Source organism: Podarcis vaucheri, assembly GCF_965113315.1.
Source record: "Podarcis vaucheri genome assembly, chromosome: 2".
Taxonomy (NCBI): Eukaryota; Metazoa; Chordata; class Lepidosauria; order Squamata; family Lacertidae; genus Podarcis; species Podarcis vaucheri.
In genome coordinates this window covers 85,992,566-86,007,722 of record NC_138760.1, presented here as the reverse complement: position 1 = coordinate 86,007,722, position 15,157 = coordinate 85,992,566, and the positions used below count along the sequence as shown (strand labels likewise).

The 15,157-nt window shown below is 42.7% G+C and overlaps 1 protein-coding gene across 4 annotated transcripts in view; it reads left to right on the top strand.

Moving 5' to 3' along the window:
- BICD2 (BICD cargo adaptor 2) overlaps positions 1 to 15,157 on the top strand; it is a 90,917-nt gene that overhangs the window by 53,813 nt on the left and 21,947 nt on the right. For all 4 annotated transcript variants that reach the window (XM_082209482.1, XM_082209484.1, XM_082209483.1 and 1 more), the window contains exon 2: positions 962 to 1,174. In XM_082209482.1, coding sequence (XP_082065608.1) covers positions 962 to 1,174 — 213 coding nt within the window. The remainder of the gene's footprint in view (positions 1 to 961; positions 1,175 to 15,157) is intronic.

Genomic DNA, 15,157 nt, shown 5'->3' with positions numbered 1-15,157 from the left:
ATACTTCAATGTGTACTTTAGGTTTCTGGTGGCATGGTGGCCACCCATGTATCACAGCCCAATGTTTTTTATGTTAGCCTTTTGATTGGTGTTCTTCAGAGCAATTGAGCCAATTTATTTGAAGTATATTAAGGTAATCTAGGGAAGCTTCTAGTTCAAAATAAGTGCTGGGCTGCTTGAAATAGAGGGAAACGATGGACGAGAGAGCCCGAGGAAATTACCTCAGAAAGTAGCATTGTGGCTTGTTCTAAAATGACACCAACTCATATATTTTAATGTTATTGAAGGAAATAGGGCTGTTCAGACCAGGAGATATATGCATGTAGACCCTCCTCATGCAGAAATCTCCGCTCAATATATGGTTGTGGTACATGGCCCTTAGTGCATTTCTGTGCCTCATCCTCAGATCTGTAAAATGGGAATTATAGTGATCCAGCTGACAGGGATGTTGTGATGATTTCACAAGTGTTCACACTTGATTGTTTTAAACAATTACGTACTTGACTTATAAGGTTGCCATTTTGAAAAATGGGAGTTTTCTTTAGCACAAATACATATCCTCACCTCACAACAAGGAGATAATCGTGTTAGAAAAGGAAAAGAGCACAATGTTATATCCAACCAGGTTGTCCCATTACTGCAAGAATTCCTACCTGTGCAAGAAGACCTCTTCTTTTCTCTCTGCATGCTTCCCCAATCTGTTTTGGGGTTCACCAACCATCTGGAGAAGAGTTGGGGCATGCAGGGGTGCATGAGGAGGAGAGTGGAAAGGAAAAGGGACGGCTTCACTGGTTACAACTCAAATACCCCATAATGTGTGAAATACAGCAAGTATTTTATGTTTCTGCCCATTAACGGATTTGGGGAGACTGATGTGCTCTTAACCAGGGTACACTCAATGCACAATAAACATTCATGTTGCTAAAATTATTCATTAAAGATCTTTCTGATTTTCCCCCAGGCTTTTGGTCAGGCTCACACTAACCACAAGAAAGTAGCAGCAGATGGAGAGAGCAGGGAAGAAACCTTGATTCAAGAGTCCGCCACAAAGGAAGAGTACTACATGAAGAAAGTCATGGAACTGCAGACAGAGCTAAAGCAGCTGAGGAATGTCCTTGCCAACACCCAGTCTGAAAATGAACGCTTGAATTCTGTTGCTCAGGAACTGAGAGAGGTGAGAGTTATTGCCCATAATGCCTGAAGTGCAAAACCTCTGAGGCTGTCTTGTTATATTCCCTTGGAAAACCATGCCTATTTATATTTCTGATAGACGCTTCTTAAATTAGGCATGCTGGGGACTTTCAAAGGCATTTCTCTATCTTCCATTCAGTTCAGCAGGGCCCACAAAGTTGCTCCTCAAACTAGCTATATCCGTCCATATACATAAAAACGTAAGGCTGTTGACGCGTTGCAGTTTGCAGCTGCAGTGTGAGGTACAGCAGGAAAGCGGCCAAGCCAGAAGCATAGTTGACAGGTGGCCCAAGTGAACTGTTTACCGTATTTTTCACTCTATAGGACGCACCAGCCCATAGGACGCACCGGACCATAGGAGGGGGAGAACAGGAAAAAAAAAATCTTTTTCCTTGTTCTCCCCCTCTAAAACAAGGTGTGTTCAAGGTGCATTCACCCAAAGCCTCCGGAGCGCAGTGGGAGTTCCCACTACGCTCTGGAGGCTTCAGGCGGCTACCATCCCCAAGCTAGAACAGCAAGACCGTCTCACTGTTCTGGTTTTGGGGACAGCCTTTGTAGCCTCCGCAGGGCAGCGGGGTGAAGGCACCTTGCTGCCCTGCAGAGGCTTTGCGCGCAGCCATCCCCAAGCTAGAACAGCGAGACGGAGCACTCCACAGCGCTCCGTCTCCCTGTTCTGGCTTTGGGCTTAGCCTGCATTCACTCTATAGGACGCAACACTTTCCCCCTTAATTTTTGGAGGGCAAAAAGTGCGTCCTATAGAGCAAAAAATACGGTAAGTTGCTCTGTGAAGTGCCTCCTTTCTCTTTTAAAAGGGGTTGGGGCAAGCTGTGAGGGGATCTGCAATGGGGTAGGTGTGGTGTGAAAAGAGGGGATTTGGTCAGATGTGATGGAAGGCCAGATAGCAAAGGGGTAGGTGTGGTTGGAGAGCAGGTGTGGTTGGAGAGGAGAGCAAGTAGTTAAAATCTAAATGTTAAAACCATGTCATATTAAAACAAATAGTTTTAAGGTTTCCTAAAACCTGCATACAAGTAGCAGTAAGCTAAAAGTAGTAATTAGATGGCCATCCTACATGCCTGGAATAGCAACAACAAAACTTAATTTATCTTTAATATGAAAGGATGTTGGATTATTGGGGATTTTTTGTTTTGTTTTATTTATGAGCTTCATATGTTGTTTTTGAGGTTAGCCTGCTGTGAACCCTTCTAGAGAACATAGTTGGCTAGGCAGTATCCTAGAGGTGGGAGTTGTTACCTATAGCACCTTTGTTGTTTTTTATAATTAATTAATTTATAATTAATTTTTATTGATTTTTCAGTTACTTATTCATATACATATATATCTTCCATTATTTTCCATATATATAATATAAGTCAAAATACATACAATAATCCCATATCTTCCCCAGTGACTTCCCACCACCTCATTACAGCTTCTTTTATTCTCTCTCTTTCTCTCCCTCCCTCCCTCTCTCATCTACTGTTGTTATTCTTGTTTCTTCTTTATTACATCATGTATCTTATCTAACTATTCTTTTATTTTGCAAATTTCAAATTAAACATATCAAGGATTTTATTTGAGGACAACATTTCTCTAGATATTCCTTTACACATTCCCACTCTTTTTGTATTTTTTTGTTTTTGGTGATTCCTAAGTGCCACTTTGTTCTTGTGTCCTCTCTGAACGTTATGCTGTTTGCCATATTGAGGAAGCATTAAATAGCCACATTAAATAGGAAGAAGCTCTTCTGATGGGGCTATGGATTACATGTTGTATCAAAGTTTTGTTATGTAAATGCTTATTTGCAGATATCTGGCTGATTCTCTCTCTCTGTGTATATAGATATAGATTGTTAAAGCTGTGGCAAAAAATAGATTTTACTTCTTTAACATGTTTTACAAACATAATTTATGTTTGGCCGATTTTCCTTTTCTCTTATGACCCTCCCTGTCTCATTTTTTTCTGGTGAAATGAGGCATTAAATGTAGAAATGGGAACATGTTGGTTTCCCCTGTTCACAAAAAGCTGTGTATCATCTGCAAAGTTGCCTGCTTCAGTTTCTATCTCTTGGAAACACTGTGAAACAAAAGTATCAGGTTATTTTAAACTTTGTATATATCTGCTTGAACTGAAATGAAAGTTGCAGATTTCATAAGCGTTCCTACTTCATCCTCCTCCTGCAACATATTGAGCGGTTTAATCTTGGTTGTTTTAGTTGAGAGAAACCGTGAAGAAGCACCGTAGCAGGGAATGCAAGTTTTATTTGAAGCTTTTTCTTTGTATGAGATTCTGCGGCAAAAAGTGCTGAAAACAAGTGGGGTTAATCTTTAGGGAGCTGTTGACACTGCGTGAAGCTGTCTTACTTCATCAGCACTGCATATGAGGACAGGCTGCAGATGAGATATCTGTGTAATGCAGAACAGAAGTCTCTCCATGGCAGGAATGAGTAAGATCAGTTAGAGTAGCTTCTGATTCACTGGCTGGAATCCCCCAGAAGTGTGGAGGGGGAAATGAAGGAAGATTGGGGAAGGGAGTTCTGCTCTCGGTGGTATGCTTTGCATACAGAAAAGTCCTAGGTTCAGTCCCTGGCATTCTGAGGTAGGGTTGGAGATGACGCTTGCTACCAGTCAGTATAGATGTGTTGCCCCAGTCTTGGACACATATGTATGCAAATATGTAGTGCCCCCACCTATTTTTTAAAATGAAAAATAATAATGTAGAAGTCTAGGCTGTGCCTCATTTCTTTGATAACGCTATCGCGAAAACCTCCCATTCCTTCAGAAGATAACGTTCAAGCAAATGTGATACAGCTAGGATACGATTGGAGGCAGACAGAAAGGCTCAGTAGTAGTAGTAGTAGTAGTAGTAGTAGTAATTATTTATCTTTTGTACCCCACTCATTTGACTTGGTAGCCCCAGCCACTCTGGGCTTCTTCCATTTTGCCTTAATTGTTCCCTGCTGCCTCATGATTCTGTACGGCAATAATATTTGCTTTTGCCTTTTTATCAAATTCTAACAGCAAAAGCCACTTTTCCTGCTTTGTGGAGCCTTTTTGTGAAAAAGTCGGAAGAGTTTAGTAAGCAGATGGTGGGGAAATCAACCTGTTTGCTGTAGCACTGAAGTGCAGTCTTTCAGGAAGAAGCTTGATGGTCCATTTTGCAGGGTAAGGAGACTAAGGCCCTGATCCTTAACCGCTGGAGGGGGTTAGGGTTTTAGCAGCATCGCAATTCATGGTAGAAGGCAGGGTAGCATAAGCACAACTGCCGGAAGTGTGCCTGCTTGCAGAAGTTGGCATGGAAGCTCAAAATGAGGTGGAGCAGGGCTGTCTATAGATTTGCCTGATTTCAAGCTGATCCACTTGCCAGACAGGGGCCTGGGCCTCTGCTATGCCAGCCTGGTACTGGTTCAGCAGAAAATACCCAGAAAACTGCTCTCCATCACATCCACCACCTTCCTTGACCAATGCAGGTGTCAAGGCTTTGGATGTGATGGTGGAGCCAGTGTTTGCCTATTATGGTCCTCTGGCAATGTTTCCCCAGCCAGAGCTAGGACTGCTCTGCTCGGTTTCAGAGCAATACAAGTCTGAGCAAGAGGAACCTGAGTTAAAAGGAACCACTAAACCAACATCAATCATTGGGCAGCATAGCTCATTGCTTCCCTTCCTTTAACATGTCAGAACGCTTTTCTATGACTGACAGTTGCTAAGCGGGTAACTTGGCCATAAGAATAGCTCTTCTGGATCAGACCAAAGATCTGTCTATTTAGTTCAGTTTCACGTTGCCTACAGCAGCTAATCAGATTCTTTTGGAGCAGAGGCAAGAAGAGCCTTCTCCCAGTATCCAGAGGCAGAGCTCACAACTGTGCACATCACAACTCAGCCACTGTAAACCTTAGACCTTGGGCATGGTTGCTTCAGTGCTTTTTTGTCACAGTTGCAGGGCCCTAAATACTAGGGCACAGTCATTCCTGGTTGAGTTGCACATGTTCTGTGACATGGCATGTGCTAAAGTTTGTGTGTGTGTGTGTGTGTGTGTGTGTGTGTGTGTGTGTGTGTATGCATGCATTTTTAAGACAGCTGCCTGTTTTGTGTATGCATCTTCAAACCATTGTAATGATTGAAACAGATTCAATCTGCCTATTTCTTAAGGCATTATGATCTTTTGAGACATACTATCTAAAAGAAATCACTGCAGTTTTCTTGGAAAACTGTTTAGCCAGTTTTCTAGTTTGTTCTTGTTAAGGCTTGTTGAGACAACATGAGTGTGGCGTTGCCATGAGCTAGCTCAGCCTCTGTCTCCTGGAGATTCTCTTGAGACTACTATGTACCACTAATTTCCCCATGTCATCTTTTGGGAAAGGTCCATCGTATAGTGACAGACTCATGGTTTGCATGCAAAAGACCCCAGTTTCAGCCCCTGAAAGGGTTGGGAAAGGACTCCTGTCTGAAGCCCTCGAGAGCCTCTGCCAATCAGTGTTAAAAATACTGTACTAGATTAAGGAATGATCTGGCTCTGCATAAGGCAGATTCCTATATTCCAATGGGCACATGTAACAAACACAACACAAGATTGTTGCTCTCTAAGGTGAGCCATGTGGTTTTATGTGTGTGTGTGTGTGTGTGTGTACACACACACACACACACGCCAATCTGAGCTGTTCCATTTTTAGAATGGAGTGAAAAACCAAATGCATATGCAGTTTATACAATTTATTTGCTTTTAAGTCAAATAAGCTCACCAGCCTCTCCTAATCTGCGACTAAACCATCTTTAGAAAAAAAAATAGCAGCTCTCAGTTCATTCAGTGGTATTGGGAAGGTACAAGCAATTTCCATTTCTTTGTAAAAACTATAAAAGTGGCAATTTTTCTGAGGCTGCCTTTGAAGAAAATTCCTTTGGTACTTTCTGTCTGCATTATGGCTCATCTTGGCTAGGCTGAGCAGCATAAATAAACCACATGTTAATCTTCAAAATGGAGTTTTCTGATTATAATGATTTCAGTACGGTCCACTCTCTGCCCCCCCCCTTTCAATCATGGTTTACATTAGCAATCAGGCTTTTTTTCAATAAAACTGTCCCAGAGTTATAAATTCACCTAAAGCTATAAAAATCCATTTGGTTATATACAGAGAGCAGACCAGCCCTTTCCCTTCTCCCAGATAAAGAACTTTAGGGGTGAGTGAAAGAAGGTAGGCAGAATGAATGAATGGTGCGTGTACTGGGGAATTAATCCAGAGCTGAGTGTTCTCCTTCCTAGTCTTTAATTTTGTGTCGCTGTAGCATGAACGAGCTTTCTAGACTGTCTTCCTTCTTCAAGCTGGGATTCCTATGTTTTTCGTTTGACTGCAGCAGCCAGTTTGAACACAACAGAAGACTTCAGATGTTGGTCATCTGCCATTAGTCTGTTCCCATGACATGTGAAGGCTAGAAGGAAGAGTTGTGCTGGTTGTGGTTTCCTTTGGTTAAGGTTTCCTTTGTATTTTAAACGCTCGGGATTGGCCGTTTTGAACCCTGCATTGCTTTGCTTTGCAGGACAAACAAACAAGCTCTTTCAAGCTGTTTCTCTGCTCCTGTTCCCCAAGTCCACTTGCTTCCTGTTGTCATGCAGCAATTTTAACCCAGAGTTTATGGCACAAATTATCCTCCGCAGTCCTGCAGCCAGTGGTCATGTCGTCCACCTGTCTCTCCACCCCCCCCCCATGTATGGGGAAGCATCACTGTCCTTTGTGCTCAGCTCTTGCTCCCTTGACCTTTCTCCCTACGTTTGCCCTTCAGATGTTCATGAGCAGTCTTCAGATGTACATGGGGAGAGGACTGTGCTCTCTCATATAAGGTGGAGTTAAATAATTTCCCCTTTAAAAACTGCAAAACTCCCAGCAGGGTTCCCCCGCACACCTTTAATTTCACCTTTAAAAAATACAAATGGAACACAAGAAATGTATGGCTGGGGGAAAGAGAAGGAAGAAATCTTGGGTCCCGGTCTATTCATCCAGATATGTCTGACTGTATATAGGATTTCTCCCCCACTGGCTCTTTTATCTCCCCCATTCAACCAGTGTTATTTTCAGCAAGTGTTTATTTTTAGGTGCCAGCTCTGTCACCATAGTAGCCAGCTAAGCTTGTTGTTAGGCCCCATCTGCCTACATTGGCTCTGTCTGGTGCTCTTTTCTATATACACAGTAGCCTAATTGTTCCATATCTCCAAGTTCCCATAAGCACCTGCCTTAACATCATTACTGAGGGCAGAGTATTCCTAAAGTCAGGGGCACACTTCTATTCCCCAATGGGATTTATAGCTAAAATGCTGATTAGTCCTTTGTGTGTTGTTATCCTCTTGTCTCTCAGAAACTGTTATACTAGTGGGGTTTTGTGTGTGTGTGTGTTTTTAAGGACAGGACAAAACTTACTTTCCCAGCTAGGGGGTTTCCAAAGCTTGCACTATCAGCCAAGCCTAAGTCATATGTTCTAAGCAGAAGAACTTGCCTTACAAATACCGTATTTTTCCATGTATAAGACTAGGCTTTTTCCCTAAAAAAGAATGTCAATAATTTGGGGGCGCCTTATACACAGATACATCTCCCTCCATTTTCTTAAATCGGAGTCCCCCAAAATAGGAGGCATCTTATACATGGGGGCGTCTTACAGATGGAAAAATACGGTAGTTCTTGTTTTAAAAGAAGCATACTAAACGAAAAGCCTCTTTACATGTGTTAATGTGGGTATTCTTAAGGAAGAGTCTGCATAGTGGGATGGTTGGTTCATGAATACTGGCCTATTAAATGAGTGATAGGTATGTATGCATTATAAAAAAGGATATTGTCCCTGCTTTGTTAATGTTACCAGAGTGTTGTCCAAGCTGGAAAACATGGCTGAAAGGACATGAACAAATCTGATTCACCCCCCTGATAGTTCAGAATAAAAGCCCAGACTTGTTGTAATTGCAGCACAGCAAGATGAGGTATAAGATGCAAATGAATCATATGTGCAGAGTTGACAGGATTGATCTCACTCCCTGTTCCAAAGATGCTATCAAAAGAAAATGGACTCTATTGTTTTGTTATTATTATTTTTTAAAGAGCAAGCAAGAATAGAAGTGAACAAGAATAAATGCTGTAGCATGGTGCAAGAGGTGTTTGGCAGCTAACACAAAAAGAGAGGAAAATAATTCAGGAAGCTGTCGTGAAAGTACACGTGCAATGTAAGAACAAAGGAGAGGGTAGACTACCAAATGGAAGGGCGGGGGACAGCCCTGCAGTTAAATATGAAAAACTCATTAAGCCCCATGCACAATTTTGGTCGCATACAGTTCTGTTAGAATGGGGAGGAACTGACATTTAAGATGCTGTTAGATTTGCAGTAAACCACTTTATGCTTTTCGGGCTCTGTACCCCGAATCAAGGGGTTGACCCTCAACTATACCTAGAATTTTGCAGAAGTCAGTGGTTCACAGATCTCTGCAGAATATCTTTTAAATTTAACTTTGACATGCATTATTGGCACCGAGGGTCTACTTAGTGACTGCTCCTAGATTGTGGAACTCACTTCCATGGGAAGGTAGCTTTTAAATGATGTTAAGTATGTTCAGTGCTGTTTTTAATTAGTTACTTATTTAATTGATTGTTTATATCCATTGTGTGCTTTTAGTTGTACTTATTTTGTGAGTTGCCTTGGTTCTTGAACTGGGAGAAAGGTGAGTTATAAATAAAATAAATTCAACATGCATAAGCACAATGAATTTCACAACTCATATCCAACATAAATATTAGAATTTAAACCCCATTGCTTTTCATAATAGGCATTGGTGACTTGTGCTGACAGGATTCATACAAAGCAGAAACTTGTTGACATCTGTTGGTCTCGATAGACAATGGAGTGCACCTCCGGGGGTGAAGTCAAACTGCTGCGTTAGCAGCACTGAAGTGACCTCCCTGGAGTGCAAGCCTTGGCTGTGTGTATTGTGGCCCTGGGCTGCTCTTGGCCTTGCTGATGTGGTCCAAAGGAAAGCAGAGCCGTACATTTGGCAACCAACTTGGCTGCAGGAATTGCTAGAAGGAGGCGTACAAGGCACCATCCAACCACCTTAGGGACTCTACTCTGGATTTGCAGAAACAGGAGCATAGTTATTTGGAGTGTGCACCGAGCACAGGATTCATTTCAGTTTGGCTCTTCAAAATACAACCTGTATCTTTGACCCAGGATTTCTCCATATCTAGCGAAAACCCCTACTAATTATATATCCTACATACCGTAAATTTCGCTCTATAACACGCAGATTTTTTCTCCTAAAAAGTAAGGTGAAATGTCTGTGCGTGTTATTGAGCGAATGTGTGGTCCCTGGAGCTCATTCGCCGGAGCGCAGGGGCAAAATAGGCAAAAATAAGATCGGGCGGGCGGGCGGAGGGAAGAGAGAAGGCGGAAGCTTTCCTGCATTCTGCCTCAGGGTCTTACTGCCCGCCCGCCCGCTTCTGTTGCTGCGTTTGCTCAAACTCAACAAAGAGCAGGGAATCCCTTGACCTCCTGGCAAGCAGAGGGTTAAGGAAATGATCGCGTCCTTCCTTCTAATCTTCCCTAGTCACACTGCGTGCAGGCTCCAGCCCACCACTTCCTCCTCTCCGTGCTCTAGTCTAGGGACTCGCAGGCAGCCGAAAAGCATGCAGGTGGGGGAGAGGGAGAGAGAGAGAGAGAGAGAGAGAGAGAGAGAGGGCTGGCTTGGGGGGGGGGGAACGACTTTTACTTTACAATGGTAGGTTTCTCATTTCTTTTCCAAAAGCAGAGAGCCCTGCCCCCAGGCCCCCTCCAAATTACAGCTTCTCCAAGCAATGTACTGCTGGAGGGAGACAGTATGCTTGTTTGGAAGAGAAACCCTGCTTCCCTGCTCGTAAGTAACAGCAGGCTGGATTGCAGAGTGAGACATGGAAATCTCCTCTCCCCTTCATTAAAAGCCTAATACTCTTCTTTGAAGAAGTATAACGTGAGAATGTTTTATATATATATATTTTTAAGTTCTTTTCCTCATTGTGTGCTATAATTGCTGCCACAATAACAATTGATTGAAAATGGAATTTAGCCCCCCCCCCCCAATAGAGAGCTGTTCTTCAAACGTTTAGCCTTAATACAGTGGCTGATGTAATACCCTTCTGCTTCACTAGGCATTTTATATAGGGACATTAAAATTGATTTTCTACATCTTGGCAGATGAAAAAAAAGTGTGTTACATGCCCTATTGCCCAAAAGTGTGCAAGCACAGAGCAAAGGTTGCAGTGACAGAGGTGGCCAAAAAAGAAATACTGTAAATAAAAAAGAAACCATACTTCGTATATCCTGTCTGGCTGGGGTGGGGTGGGGTGGGGGGACTTTTGCTTTCCTTCCCTCCCCATTTAAAACGTGGTGACAAAGCACGGATCCACATGGATCCTCAGGATTTTTGCATTGGGTCACCCCAAATTCACCATCAGATCACATTACATGTCCATGGCTACAGCCTGCACCAAAAAAATCACGCACCCACTGTTGCCTAGGGTCACAGTGGTGCAAAAACGTGGTTACAAAGCATGGATCCACATGGATCCTCAGGATTTTTGCATTGGGCTACTCCAAACTCACTGTCAGATCACATGTCTGTGGCCACAGCATGAACCACAAAAATCATACATCCACTGTTTCATTTAGAATATTTTTTTTCTTGTTTTCCTCCTCTAAAAACTACGTGCGTGTTATGGTCTGGTGCGTGTTATAGAGCGAAAAATACGGTAATATAAAGCTTGCCTGTAAATGAATACACTTTCAACATAAACAATTGCAAGCTTTGCTCAAGTACAGTGGTACCTCAGGTTACAGACGCTTCAGGTTACAGTCTCCGCTGACCCAGAAATAGTGCCTCGGGTTAAGAACTTTGCTTCAGGATGAGAACAGAAATCGCATGGCGGCAGCGGCAGGCCCCATTAGCTAAAGTGGTACCTCAGGTTGAGAACAGTTTCAGGTTAAGAACGGACCTCCAGAACGAATTAAGTTCTTAACCCGAGGTACCACTGTATGTTAGGGCATGTACAGTTGAAACACCCATAATCAGTGTGAACAGGATCCAGTATCATGCTCTTCTTTCCCAGGTCTGTCACCTTCCCTTCACTCAGCCTTCCCTAAATGGGTTCCTTCCAGGTTTTTTTGGACTACAAATTCCATCATTCCCAGCAAGCCTGATCAGTGGTCAAGGATGATGAGAGTTGTGATCCAGCAACACCTGAAGGGTTCCATGTTGTAGAAGTGAAGCATTACATCGGTGGAAAGTTTAACCACAGCTGAGCAACCAGGGTTTCAGTTGAACTAGGTTTTGAAATCAGGGTTACCAGGTGATTTTGAAGTGTAGCTAAATTGGAACCCTGCTTTGCCTAAGCAGATCCTATGTCTTGTTTCATGCGACGAAGGGGTTCATAATAGGTTAAGTACATCCCTTGAAAACTACTTGTCCTGTGAATTGGCTCTTAGTGAACATGAAAAAGAAGTAGGTGGGAATGAGATTATGCAAGGCGGATATATTGCATGTCTGGAATGTGTTTGTGATATGGCAGGAGATAGTAGTACTTCATTAAATGCCCACTAAAATAAAGTCATCTGAAAGGGCACTCAGGCTTTAACAACAGCAGCCAAGCTAAATGTGGGGTGGTAGCAAAACGAGAAAATTGGCCGGGGAGAAGAAAGACAGGGATCATGTAACACTATTGTGTGTGTGAAGAGGTGCATTCCCAGGAAGCAAAATGGACCTAAATCCACCCTCTTTGAAATTTCTTCCTACTGGATGGGTCCGGTAGTGCAGCAGGCAGATAGTTGTGTATGTGACATTCTGTGCTGTACACCGATAGCCTCAACATCTCTCTTAAATTTCTACCTGCATATCTGGTGGGGAATGTTTATTGGGTGCTTGGGATTTCTTAGGTCACAAAGGGAAGGCCTTCTCTCCCTGCTGCCAAAATTGCTCAGTGATTAGCTCTCTTGTTGCCTTGGCTTGACACTTTGTCACTGGGGCTAAGATGCTACATCAGCTAGAGCTCCCCACCCCCCTTAGAATCATAGAATCATAGAGTTGGAAGAGACCACAAGGGCCATCGAGTCCAACCCCCTGCCAAGCAGGGAACACCATCAGAGCACTCCTGACATATGGTTGTCAAGCCTCTGCTTAAAGACCTCCAAAGAAGGAGACTCCACCACACTCCTTGGCAGCAAATTCCACTGTCAAACAGCTCTTACTGTCAGGAAGTTCTTCCTAATGTTTAGGTGGAATCTTCTTTCTTGTAGGGTTCTGTCTTGGGCCCAGTCTTATTCAACATCTTTATCTATCAAGGTCGTTTTGAAGTGTGATCCTGTCCTCTGGGGTGTTAGCCACCCCTCCCAGTTTGGTGTCATCTGCAAATTTGATCAGGATGCCCTTGAGTCCATCATCCAAGTCGTTGATAAAGATGTTGAATAAGACCGGGCCCAAGACAGAACCCTGTGGCACCCCACTAGTCACTCTTCTCCAGGATGAAGAGGAACCATTGATGAGCACCCTTTGGGTTCGGTCAGTCAGCCAGTTACAAATCCACTGAGTGGTAGCATAGTCAAGACCACATTTTACCAGCTTCTTTACAAGAATATCATGGGGCACCTTGCCTTGCTGAAATCAAGGTAGGCTATATCCACTGCATTCCCTTCATCTACCAGGCTTGTAATTCTGTCAAAAAACGAGATCAGGTTAGTCTGACATGAATTATTCCCTTGTTTGTGGAGTGGGGCTCTCTCACTAGGTGATTTGATTTTCTAAATTATAATCCTGTAATTCAGTTATTCCATGAAATTGCCTTTGGATTTAAATCCTTTGTGGTTGTTTTACACATTATGGTATCATGTTACACTCTGTTATATCCTGTTAAAAAACAGGCATTCAGATTTTATTTGAGAAATTTAATCGGCTGTCCCTCAAATGGCAGACAGGCTAGGGGACCAACTACAGGTAACAACTGATTAAACACACATTCAAATGATGTACAGTTGCACACACGTGCATGATGCTGGACCCGGAAATAACCTGAAAACGTTACTAAACACACCACTAAAAGGACAGAACGGGGGGGGGGGCATAACCGGGCAGGGCACACTTATACACGTTCTGCCGACCTGCGGGGAAGGGGCCAGGAATGAAACTCCAATGGTTGCCAATGGTATTTAGTGTAGTGGGAGATACTAATTGCTTTATTATTGCTATTGTTTTGTTATTGTTATTATTTTGCCAAGAGTACCATCTGAGAATATTTGTTTAAAAATGCATTCTTTGGCTGTGCCTCTTTGACAAAACTGATGGCAATGCCATACCATACCTTCCCTCCTTCCTTAAAAAAAGGTTCAGTGCACAATCTTCAAAGCGTATTTTAAATCATAGATATATTGCACAGTGAAGTTATAGGTGCATTTCCACTAAATTTGCCTGGCAGCACTGGTACAGTGTTCAGATATTGTCTAGAAGGCAGCCCTTCCCCTCCCTCACCAATGTATGCTTATCAAAGCTATTCATAAAACACAGATTAGAAAGAAGCTTTGTGTCCCCAAGGAACTCACCATATCAAATTGGGTCTGCGGGACTTGTCACCCTTACCCTGCATAGTGACCAAATTAGGAAGATCAGCATATGGTCTCTTCTTTGCTTCCCCCCTCCCTCAAATGTTTTGACTTTAAGGCACCACGAAGAACTGCAGGATAAATAGGCAGAGCCCCTGCATTTTCTTTTGTTCGTTGCAGGAAAATTCAGATGTAGAGAATGGTGGGACTCCAGCCCCACTGCTGGGCGCTCCCTCAGCGTACTGTGGGCTGTAGCAGATGGCAGCTGTTGGGTTTCTCACCTTTTATCTTTATCAAAGCTGATTTTGAACTGACAGTTTTTCTTTCTTTTACTCCCCCTCTACAATAATTATAAGAATTTTCTATTTCACTCAATGAGAATCTATCATTTATCATTTGTAGCCCTTTTGAGAGCCCATAATGGGGAAAAAGCATTCCAAAGATGATGAATTGTCATGGAAATGTGCTTGGTTTGCTTTGCATATTATTTAAGGAGGCATCTGTTCCTGATTTGCTTTATTGATGTTGTGCATTGATATGCTTGAAAGAAAGATATTATAAAGCTTTTAAAGGTGACAGTGTAGAAAGTCTTGGCATCTAACAGAAATCTGGAGATACAGCCTGATTTCGAAGTGTACAACCTTTTCAGGAAATTTTGGTTTTATCAGGGCAGACACAATTTAATGTTTCGATTTTATATACTAAATGAATAAATCCATTCCCCAAGTGTATTGAAGTTCTTTATCCTGACTGTATTATTTGAGAACTCATACCATGCACGACTGAAGATCACTTAACTTTTAATTAAACCGTTATGTCATCAAAAACCACATCCTGATTTTTTTTTTTGGGGGGGGGGGCTCTGTGTGTTTTTAGATGTAGCATACCTTGACTTTTATTTTGACCCTCAGTCTGCTAAAGAATAAGCTGTATACCCACCCCAAAAGAACCACAATTAGGTTGTTTCTAAATAGTGCTTGTTAGTGTGGGGGTGAGGAACAGATTTCAGGGTAATTGTTGAATTAATTTAAAAGTCCTGAATTCCAGATCCTGAAAAGGTTCGCTGTAGAAGAAGCTTGTCAAAATGTAAAGCAAACTGCTTCCCTCCTCAGCCCAAGGTTATCCTTATTAATTTTGTCCCAGTCTCATATTGAATTATCCCTGCAGATTCATGCAGTAGATGAACCTAAATCTAGAATTTACTAGACCCAGGGATGGGGAAACTGGGACCTTCCAGGTGCTGTTGTACTACAGCTCCCATAATCCCTGACCTTTGCCCTTGTTGGCTAGGGTTAGTGGGAGCAGGAGTACAACATCATCTGGAAGGCCACATTCCCCTGCACAAACACACAAGTTCCTCTTGTTTTTGAAGGTGGAACCCTAGG